Source organism: Diorhabda carinulata, chromosome 1 (assembly GCF_026250575.1).
Source record: "Diorhabda carinulata isolate Delta chromosome 1, icDioCari1.1, whole genome shotgun sequence".
Classification (NCBI taxonomy): domain Eukaryota; kingdom Metazoa; phylum Arthropoda; class Insecta; order Coleoptera; family Chrysomelidae; genus Diorhabda; species Diorhabda carinulata.
This window is the reverse complement of record NC_079460.1, coordinates 14,011,708-14,024,124: the sequence shown is the minus strand read 5'-3', so window position 1 is coordinate 14,024,124 and position 12,417 is coordinate 14,011,708. Positions and strand designations below refer to the sequence as shown.

Below are 12,417 nucleotides of genomic sequence, written 5' to 3'. Positions count from 1 at the left end.
ATATATGAATATCTTTTAGGTATTGAATAAACAAAAATCGAAGCCGTCAGTAACCAACTAATCTTACCTAACCTATAAAAATTTAATTTAATGTTTAATCTAACGAATAAATATTCAGATTCATTCATAAGGACCTAACCTAATCTTACCTATAAACATTCAATGTCATTCTTAATCCAACCAATAAAAATTCATATAAATTTATAGTAATAATAAATAGCAACAAAAATTAATAGATTTCATATTTGTGGCACAAGTCAATCTGAATATTGATTTTTAAAGCTTATGATAATGATAATTTTGTAAAAAGGGAGTAAATTTCTGACACCACAATTGTTAATTAATTAATGTAAGTCATTTTTATAATTTTATATTAAACTTTGATCGTAATTTCAGTCCACGATGATGAATACACAAGTTTTCGAAAGCTCGGAATATATATTAAACAGAGTACACTTTGGTAGTGTAATTTTTCCACACTCCCGCTAAGAAAATAGATATTGTCTTAGACTTTTCTGTATATGTTCACATCTGTCGGTTTTTCATGAATTTTCATTTTCGTTTGTGTTCTTTCTCTAACTCAATACCCAGTCATATATTTTCTTTTTGAGTTAAATAAACATAAAAGTTTTTCATTGATGGATTCTAATATTTTTTGAAACTTTATATTCAAATAAATATTTGCTATTTCATGATTGGTTAATGCAAATCTATTTTGAATAGTTCCTGTGAAAGTAAAAATTTTTCAACGTTTGTCTCTGAACCTTGAAATGGAATAATTTCATAGGAAGCTCGGGAACTTCTCGGGTTACTTAAAACTGGAGAAGGATCAAGAGCAAGATATTGATCCTTAGCAGTTACTACAAGGAATATATGGATAGTCTATATTTAAACTTTAGTGTATATAGAAACTTTGCTCTAATGTACTTTTCACATGAATAGTATGCTTTTTTTAGTGATCAATAAAATGTCGTTAATAGGATACTTTGGGTAATTAATAGATAGTTTGAAAATGATCAACGAGTCGATTCATCTTTCAAACGCCATTAACAATAAATAGCGTCCAAAATTAAATTTTAAGTAGAGCAAATGAATTCTATATCACAGTCAATTAATAAACGTATATTTAAGCCAAGAAAGTGTCTGGGTATGTTGAGCAAAATGAGAAAATACTAGAATTTAGGGATGGACACATGATGAAAATAGAATAGCCACGACTTCTTCCGCATCTCATTCCAAACTTTAGTTATTAATAACACAAATACTGTATGGAGAATATCACAATTATTCAAAGGTGACACTTGATATATAAAGAATTTGGATGGAATTTTCTATCATAATAAAGTCATTAAATTTCAATACAGTGTATTCTGAAAAACACATAACTATGTCGTGAACTAGTGCTGTTGGATTTGGTTATTAATTTGAATGAATTTGGATATCTAGGGATGGATTTGGTTGAAGTAAGATCCATTTATACTACAGCTAACAGAACCAGGTATGGCTAGTTCGGAAATAACATCTTCGAAATATGCATAAAATTCGTATCGTATGATACTAATTTAAGGTAATAAACATAGCACAGAGTCATATTAAGCTGATGAAGGAGTTTAAAATTAAACTATATAAAATATTTGAATGCCCAATGTCGTAACGTGAATACAGGGAAATAGTAAAAAAATTAGGGCGTCTTATAATTTCAAGTGATAAGTATGCCACGACCGGTGATTGGTAAAAACGTCAAATACGTTTAATGTAGAACAATGCCAAATATTTTGAGAAAATTTCATCAAACATCAAACAAGATACACTGGAGGAACAGATTCTAAATACCTAAATATTATCGTAGTAACCACAATATTACAATCCAAACACTCAGTATTAGCAATATCTGCTTTTAGTCGATCCCGCCCTGTAAAAACATTCGGAATAACTGTTTCATATATTCTCACAAAATGTTGCATCATAAGTTTATAGCATTTAATTTCTCATAATTTTAGTTAATTCTTTTTCTCCTATTATTATTACTCTTGTGTTTATTTTATTCTTAACTCCCCATTAAGAAGCGAGAAAGATATTGGAGAAAAGTATGGTTATCATTAGCATACATACCTCTTTTTATTTTATGGACCTCTTTTGCTCGTTCAATAGTGAGTATATCTTATTTATACTCGCTTATACCTACTTGGAATGAATAAATTTGTTGATAGTGTCTTTGTCATCAGCTTTAACAGTAATCAATTTCTACAATTTAGTTTCTGGAAAAGGATCTCATCTAGAATATTTATTTCCTAAAATTGGCTAAAGAATTTTCATCTATTTTTAAATATTGATTTCTAATATCTTTTTAATATACAAGATTATTGAAAAAAGGTGATCCCATTCCTAAGATAGGAAAAATCTTGTAACATAAACTGGGTCCTTTCAGTGAAAAAATTATCCGTTCAAATATACAGCAGAACAAAGAAAATTACACAGATTTTTTTGCGTTTTTGTCGAATGTAATGGCAATTTCTGCTCTTCAAACGGTTCGCTTCGAATAATTTTAAATTATTTACCGTTAAATTTTCTAGTCTAAATTTTATGGTAACTTGAAAGTTAATAATTTTAAACGAAAAAGGTACAACTGATAAAATATACTATGTATCGTTTTGGGAATATTTTTATTTGAACATGATTGATGCTGCTATAAAGTATTTTCAAAAAACATTAGATACATATTTATTTTTCAATGTTGTTCTTGTGATTCGTTCTATAAATTATACCATGTTATTCTTTACGGTTTTTTAAAAAATACTTTATTCGTATTACATATTACCTCAAAGTTCTGAAAACAGAATATTACGAGAGTTTCCAAAATGTATTCGTAAAAGTTTCATTAAAATGCTGCCTGGAGTATCGACTGATTTCTAAACAAATATGTAAAATTTTGCAGTACCTAATCTAGTAACAGAGTTCTTTTTTTAAACATCCTGTATATTAAATATTTCTCTCTTAGTATTAATTTCCATTAATTTGATTGATATATATATATATATATATATATATATATATATATATATATATATATATATATATATATATATATATACTAACGTCTTTTCTGAAAATTTCTATTTCAGCACGATATTCTTATCCAGATTTGATCCTTGTCATTTGCTACCTAGAAAAATAAATATATATAAATAAAAATGTACGTGATTATAGCGAATTCAATTGAAAAAATATAACAGATTTTATTTGATAATCAGTCGGTATTCAGGTTACATAGGTAGTTTGGCGATAAAGAACGACTTTTTCAACTTTCAAAAATAAATTCAGTAGCAACTATGTTAATTGATTTATTTGCGATTCAAGAGATTATCCTGTTATTTGTCGTTTGTAAGTTATTGTTGTTATTTTCGTATTTTAAAATGGCACTGATCCAATAAAATATTTTGTTTCAAAAAAATGCAACAAATAAAATAACCTTATTCCGAAATTTAAACATGTATTAACAAAAAGTGTGCGATAAAGTATATGGATAAGATAAGAGTATTTCAAAGAGCTAACCTTAAATCAAATTTCAGCAATAAAGCTCCAGCAATAAAATTTTCACATTCTCTTATGTTAATAATAACAGATAAGTGAAGATCTTTCTATCAAAAAATCTCATGAAATAACCTCTTCTTCTGATATGGTTGCAGGCAACTCTTTAGTATTTCCAACATTCAATACTTCAAGACACCTGTTCTAACTCGCCAGAGGAAAAGATGATTCGCGGATATTACTAGAATTCCTCAAAATATTCTTAAAGCATACTTGAAACAAATTTACAGTAGTATCTTTTGTTTATTGTACTGATTTGTGGTGAATTTTTGATAAAAAATATTGAGGATTTTTTCCACTTCTCGCCTATTTTGCTAAAAATGATGGCATATTTCCTATTCCTGGTTTCATAGTACCCTTAAAACATATCTATTTGGGAGAAGAATATTCCTTTTCTGTAAATATAAAAAATTATTTTGAAACATGGAAACCTTAATTAAATCATCGTTTCTATAAATATAATAAATGTTTCAATTTCCTTTTTTTGTAACATATAAACCTTTTTTGTGTTTGATAAAACTTGCATGAAGTAGAAGAATGAAAATAATTATAGGATTTAGATTTTTGTTTTGTTAATTTCAGGCCGAAAAAACTAGCGAAGTAATAACTCACAGCGAAGTACAAGAAAAAGTACACAGTACACAAACTACCAAACAGCAGGTTTTTAGACCTATAGAATTGAATAAAATCCCACTTCTGAGCACAGGAGGTAACGTAACAGGTGAGTAATGAACCAATTAGATAAATGATATCACCTGTGCATAATCAGTCATTTATCAACGTAAATAGTATTATCAACTAATTTGAATATTATAGTACTTTTAACTATAGTCACTGTTAAAATTTGAGCATTTTTCAAGTCATTGCACCATATTTTGAATCCCATTATCAAAGACTTTTATCGTCTGATCAGCGGTCCGCAGTACTTGTCAACTTTCAAATTTATCAATGTTTCATAGTACCTCTCATCATTTATTGTCATTCTTGTTGGCAACAAGTCTATAGAAGGATGCAATCCCAATCCCAAAAAACCGTGGTAAGTTTTAGTATTAGAGTTCAATGTTTTCGTTGACATGTCGAAGAGTATTAATGGTGCCACTCCCCAAATTGACGCCTATTCTCTAGAGTGTACTACTACGCATACTGCGTTTCATTACCGGTCGTAATGTGATCCAAAAAAATGTGTAATTCGCTATGTTTTATGTTCTTGAGTCAATACTTTCGGCGTCAATCTAACACACCTTCTATTGTACTGAAATTTGTAATAAACGTCTGAACTTGAAAATTATGGCATTAATTCTGATGGAGCTCGTCAATATTCAATGGAGCGCCTGTTTCAGCGAATTTCCTCATCAACGTTTTGTGTCGCGTCTTTATTCATGACACTAAGTTGTCTATATTCCTCTTTAACATGAACATTTGTCCTTACTTGATTAAAGAGCCTACATCAATTACGTACACTTCCATGAATCATTACACATTTACTATAAATTTCAACAAGCAAGAAATAATTAATTTCAATAAATATTCCTTTATTTGATTCGTATGTTTTTCAGATAGATTTATTTGAAAATATATTGAATACTAGACATTAGAATTGTGTATCGATGATATCGATATTAAGAAACTGTACTGATAGGAAATCATTAAATTTCATCAACAATCGTTAAAAGTACACAATTAAAATTATAGAATCGGAATATTCAAAAACTGTTATATTGTGCATTAGTACGAAAGTGTTTCATAGTAGTTTTAGCAATCAATATTACTGTAATTTCTCTATTGTTTGTAGAACTATCGTTTTTATTTTTTGTTTTGTTTCTTCCGTAAAATTCCAATTTTCTTCACACATTAGGGGTTATCGGTTTTTTAAGATTTCGATTTCGAAATATAAAAATATAACGAATCGAAAATACTACAATCTGCAAATGCAATTATTGAAAGAATGTTTTTTTTTCTGAATAAAAGTTATTTATAACTTTAGGTATTGTTTTGGCATCCAAATAAAATATTTATTCTCCCCAGTAGTAGCAGGTTTATTTTTTGTTGAATGTAAATGACAAATTAGAAAATTCGGAGATAGGAATGTATTTAACGCTGATTATTTTTGTACCAGTGGAGTGTTGCATGGAATAGCAGCGAATTAGTATTTTTGTTCTTTTGTTAACTAAATTATTTAATTCCTTTGAATGACGATCAAAGTTAAATTAATGATATATTCTAAAAAGAACAACAGAAAAAATTGTTACCATTATTATGAACACATCACATATTCCAACTTCGTTTTATATTGTTTAGACGCGTGAAGTGCAATGCAATGCAAGATGCAATATATATTGATAAAAACCATGCGCAAATTAAGACCGTTATTATATTATTATTAGGATAAATCTAGTAACTTTTGACTCAACAACTTACCAAATGTCAATCAGACCAGCTAATTGATTATAACATTGGTAAATTCAGCTATTAGTTTTATATGTAAGCTTCTTGTTGAATTGTGATCCTTGCTGCTGGCATTTATTTGAGTGTTTTTTGTTTTCTGTGACTCTAGTGATAGCATATCAGTCTGACAAGCACGAAGTACAAATAGTTGCCCGTGTGTGCATCAATGGAGTGATCAGCGCATTGCAGAACAAGATATATCTCATACTTCTTCATCTGGTTATAGAGAGATCAGTACATAAGGTTATTATCAGAACATCTTATGAAGTTACGGGTAATTGAAGAAAGAAAAAGCGTAACTCTATCTGAGCGAATACGAGGATTAGAACTGTCAGTGTAAAGTTTGACGTCAAAAAAGTAAATCAGAGTTGTGCAATACATTAAAAGAAAAAAGATGTCCACCGAAATTGTGAAAATCGAAAAATTGGAGTATCGAGCCATCATCAAGTACCTGTATTTAAAAGGGTTAAGAAATAAGCAGATTTACGAAGATATGCTTAATACCCTTGGTGATTAATGTCCTTCACGTCAATTTGGACATGAGAAAAATTGCTGCAAAATGAATCCCCAAATGTTTGAATGTTGACCAAAAGCGTGCAAGGGTAGAAGCATCGCGTTCGATCTGTGCACGATTTGAAAACGATGTAGACTTCTTAAACCGAATTGTTACTATGGATGATACTTGAGTACACTTCTACTATCCAGAACAATCGATGGAATGACGACACTCTGGTTCTCCAAGACCTAAGAAGTTTCGTGTCCAAAAATCTGCTGGAAAAGTTCTTGCTTCCGTTTTTTGAGATTGCCATGGAGTAATCATGATTGATTTTTTGAATAAGGGTAGAACAATAACTAGAGATTACTATTCGACATTACCGACCACTCCACGGGAAAAAATTAAAGAGAAAAGACGCGAAAATCTATCCAAAGGTGTTTTGTTTTGCAGGACAACGCCCCTGCACACAAATCTCAGGTTGCCATGCAAAAAATTCGTGATTTAGGTTATGAATTACTAGAACACCTCCCTATCACCAGTTTCCTCAACTGAAAAAAAGTTTAAAAGGTCGTAAATTTTCTTCCAACGAGGAGGTAATAAAAGCTGTGGATGTCTGGTTTGCAGAGCAAGAAGAAATATTTTTTTTTGAAAGGTCTAGAGACGCTGCAGGTTTTCGCTGTAATAAATGTATCCAATTAAGAGGAGAATATGTTGAGTAATAAAATATTTTGACATTAAAAATTTTGTTTCGATCTATAGCAGGCCAAGAATTTCTCAATATATCCTCGTACATACCATTAGTGAATACACCTAATGTCTGGGAATGCCGTTGTAAACTCAATAACCTACGCAACATATTGCTAGACTTTTTCACTAGCTTCTTCACAGGAAAAATCTAATTAATAGGTCTACCTGACAATGCCGACTGCAGGTTCTGTAGGACATAGGAAGACACTTCTTATCCCCAAGGTTCAGAATGCTCTGCCATCACAAGCCAACAAAAAAATTATTTGGCCTAGAATGTGTTCCAGTTGAAGCCATTCCAGACTGGATTCAGCAACAAAGGTAGTTTTCATAGGAGGCACAATATATCGAATTGTAATGTTATCCTCTATATATAATATCAGAAACTGGCTAGATTTGGTTAGTGACAGCCTTTATGCGAAGAAAAAAGCCTTAGACAATTCTTTTCTTCTCTTCTCCTCTCAAAACAATTTAAAACATCTTCAACGGTATCAAGTTTAGGTACAGGGGATATTAAATAGGATATATTAATCTTTAGCTTATAGTAGGTATAAAAAATTGTATTTGCGTTTAACTTATGCCGTGTTGTAGTTAACAACGATCAGCAAATTCAATTATTTTTAGGAATCTTGACATCGATTAAGAACCTATATATTGCTACAATAGTTAATTGTACACATTTTCAATTAAATAGGGTGTTGAATATGTTAGAATTTTCGTCGACATTTGGCTACAACTTTTGAAATACACTGTATAATGTACTACAATATTGTTGTAACGGGAAACTAAGGAGGGATTTTGAATTTGGGTTAAAATACATATTTCATACAAAAATAATCAATCAGGCTATGATATTTGTAAATATACTTTTGAACATACCATTTAACAGGTATAACGGACTTTGTCACAGAAGTTTATTGCCTCATATATTTCACTCCACTCTTTTTAAAACATGTTTAAGTATCATACAATTGTTTTCATAGGCTATTGATGATCAGCTGGATGCTATGAGCAGATTGTACAAATCAGTGGTATCTATAGCTTGTCTCTTATTAACAAAATTTAAATCATTGAAGAGTTAATAACGGTAAATATTCGTTATTCGTCATTTTTTTCTGTGGGAACAGAAATAATACAAGTATTTTATCAATATATTCAACGATCCCAGAAGAACAAGTTACTACTAAGATAAATATAGTTTATTAATCATTTGATACTAACGATAACCTATAAATCAAATTTTGTTTATATTGCGTAATCCGGGCCTCCGAACAGTTTTAATAAAACTTTAAAAATTGAATTATTTGGCGTCTATATCGACCAGTGTACAGTCATTGCGTTCGTCAATGTTTTTTGATGTCCTGATTAATTAGGTATCAGCTATAAAGATCGTTGCAATTTGTAATAAAATAGGAGGTGGCAGAAATATGTTTTGGTTCATGTTTATATTTTTCTTTGATACGAAAATTCTAGTTTCGCATATTTATATCTTGGAATATATGTGCGATGAATCAAAATGTTCCATTTTAAATAAATGTATATTAATTATCTCATATATTTCTATAATTTGGGTTAGTTTACATTTTCAGATATGGCTGTTATTCATTTATCATTAGTATAATAACATTTACTATAATTCTTTAATTGAATCATTTTAGGTAAAAAGTACTCGCTCACAATTCGAAGCGCATAAAATTATAAATATTAATATATACCGACCATAAAAACTCATCGTAGTTGCAACCTAATTTTTACATCAAAACATATTTTGGTATTTTTAGATGTCAAATATCATTCATCTTGCGTGCTCTGCACAGCTGTCGAGACCTGAACTCAAGATTCTAGGTTTATATTAAATATATTACCAGGACCGGATCATTCACAATCATCAAAGTACTTCGCAATAATCGAAATTACATTTCATATTAAACACTGTTTAGTATAGTCCCTCTTTATTCACGAAATATTCCTGTTGTTGATGATTTTCTTATTGAATTATTGAACTATTATTTATTTTTGAATAAAAAATTAATAAAAATTCCTATAGTAACCAGAATAAATATTTCAATTAATCAATATTTCTATCAAAGTCAATAAACTCAATTTGAATATTGAATTTTGAATTCTTATATATTATAAATTTCTTCAATTTCTTATTTCTTAGACCTTTTGATATATTAATGCATCTAAATGTTCTTGATTTTAGATTTCTTCTTTTTTAAAATTAGTTTTTTTTTGATAGTTTTTAAACGAATGATAAATTTTGACGTTTCGACTTTGCTTTAAGTCTTAATCAAAATATGATATCGACACTGACAATCTGCTTATTTATATTGATCTATAGATCACCTTCATCATGAATATCAAAATAAGGATAAAATCAACTTAGAACTTTGTTCCAATAAGAAAAATTAATCTTTCTTTGGTTTCCACATCTCGAATATATAGCAGTAATCAATTAAATTTATTAGAATTAACAAAATAGAGATATAAATTTTACTTAAATTATTTGGATCTTTTTCGTGTATTAGATTCCGTTTCAAGAATTTTTGAATCTTTATAATTGAATTTATGTTTTTTTGATATTTCATGGTTCGTTAATGCAGTTCTATTTTTTTCATCGTATTGATGACCTCTTAGTCTATTTTCTAAATGTTTGCCCTATGTGACGCTGTCTACGAAAAAGCTATAAATGGTAAAAAAGATCTGAATAATTTAAGTAAAATTTATAGCTCTGTTTTGTAAATTCTAATAAATTTAATTGATTACTGCTATATATTCGAGATGTGGAAACCAAAGAAAAATTTATTTTTTTTATTGGAACAAAAATCTAAGTTGATTTTATCCTTATTTGATATTCATGATGAAGGTGATCTATAGATCAATATAAATAAGCAAATTGAAGAAAAGTCGAAACGTCAAAATTTATCTTTCTTTTAAAAACTACCAAAAACAAACTAATTATATAACAGAAGAGACCTTAAATCAAGAACATTTAGATGCATTTATATATGTATATATATATATTCGTTTTTTTTTTAATTTAAGACAGATAAAAATTTTGACGTTTCGACTACTTTCAGTCTATCAAAATATTTTGATCCAAAGCAGTCCAAACGTCAAATTTCCATTCGCCCTACAAAAATTAAATTTTAGAACAGAAGAGACTCAAAATCAAGACGATTTAGAAACATGATCATATATAAAAGGTATAAAAAATAAAAATTAAAATTGTTGCAGTTAATATCATTAATTTGTTCTATGTGAAAATAATTCGGTAATGAATTTTATTCTAGATATGAGTGACAAGTGTTTTTCAGATTCATTTCTGGCGTCAACATCTCAAACAGCAACAACTCATGATATAAATATCTAAAGATTGATCTATTTTCGTATTTTTTATCTTAGAATAAGCTAAAGATTCGTCGCCAGCGAGTCCGGTGCTGATGAATACATTTTTCCACCTCAATGATAAAATATTTTCCAAAGATTTCCCAAGATCAGAAAATCAGTCTTGTCTGGAGTTGTGCTCGCGCTGGCCGGACCTTGTGATATAATGTTCTAGTGCTTTTTCGTAATTTTTAATGCGATTTTATTTTTTCTGTATCGCACACATATTTTAGGCACAACCGGCTTTCTTTTTTTTATTTTTACTGCTTTTCAAGAATTGAGGTATGAGTTTATGCTCAGAATTTTTTGAGAATTCTTTGAAAATGTTCGGCTAAGAAACATGTGAATTTGTGATTGTGGATTATTTAAGCGCAGATTTTTAAAATATATCTCATGTATTTAAGAAAATCTCCCAATAATTATTAATAGTTGAAACAGAAAAAACATTCAATTTCATTATATTATATATAATTTAAGTGAAAAAATTGAGAACAAATTATAATTATTATTATTAATATATAAAGAAATAATATTTGAGGTTTTCTCACATTTAAAACTGAAAAATTTATCTTTGTAGCAGCCAAAATGAATTGTTTTATTTGCAGTGTAAATAGAAGAGATGAGTCGAAAATTATATTGTAAAATGTGAACAATTTATTAATTTATTGAGTGAGAGGACTTAAAAAAGAAATATGATGAAATATACATTTTTATAAATTTAGTAATTCATAATATTGAAATGATCAGTGTTCCTATTTAAAGATTTCATATGAACCAGACCGTGTATTTATACGTTGCTATTTGTTAGGTTCATAAAAAATTTTGATTATATGTTTTTTCAAATAATTTAGGCCACCTGTATAGATGGAGAAGTATAAACGGTACACCCTTTATACCAAAATAACCTATTAATATAATATAATATAAATCGTACATAATTTTCGTTTTTATTTTTGCTATTCCATAAAAGCAACAGTACTTATTTTAACTAGTCTGTAGCCCTAAAACCAAAGCAACAACTTTTAAATCTGCACAGATTAACCATTGATGTTTGCTGTATTCTATTTTTTCTGACACTAGTTTGATAATGTCGTATGTTTCGTTCAAATGAGCTCCGTTAGCTAAATGTGGTGACGGAAATTTACAGAACAGTCTACAGACTCAACTTTGAGAAATCAAATGAAGAGTCTCCATCCTTCTGATTGATGTTTATAACCCATTTTTAACGTCAAGCTTTCAATGTCATTACAGTACACTAAGTCGTTCTCTTTATAGCTACGAATTCTATTTCAGTTTCTTATTTTCCAGAATTGCTTGAACTTTCTAACACTGGAGAAGGTACAGGGACGAATGAGGGATTATTTTTGTTACAAAAGGCACCTCCATGTATTTTATCGTATACTTCGATTTCCTCTTTAATATTGGTCAAGCAGAAATAACAGTTGCTTATGTAATTGGTAGATTCGTGACTCATCAGAGCATTAACACATTTGCTTAATATTTTGCACGGAAAAAATATTAAAACGATTTTAGGCGCTAATGACAAAAACTGATTTTTTTCTGTTAACTTTTACCTTTCTTGTTATATATCAATGTACACAATTCAGTTTTTGGTATTCTCATAAACGGATTTTTTTTAATATTAACTTCTATTAATCTATTTTTGATCTTTTAGTTCTGCTCGTCATTTGTGTGCTTTTTGACATACCATTCATTCCTTACATTCTTTACCATGTCTCAGCATTTTCATGTTT

General features: G+C 29.0%; 1 protein-coding gene across 8 annotated transcripts in view; it reads left to right on the top strand.

Moving 5' to 3' along the window:
- Window positions 1-12,417, top strand: part of LOC130892795 (filamin-A) — a 115,639-nt gene that overhangs the window by 87,405 nt on the left and 15,817 nt on the right. For 4 of the 8 annotated variants that reach the window (XM_057798429.1, XM_057798424.1, XM_057798479.1 and 1 more), the window contains one exon: window positions 4,171-4,309. In XM_057798429.1, the coding sequence (XP_057654412.1) occupies window positions 4,171-4,309 (139 nt within the window). Of the gene's footprint in view, window positions 1-4,170; window positions 4,310-10,745; window positions 10,946-12,417 lie in introns of those variants that run through there. The other 4 variants (XM_057798462.1, XM_057798453.1, XM_057798444.1 and 1 more) reach the window with 2 other exon arrangements.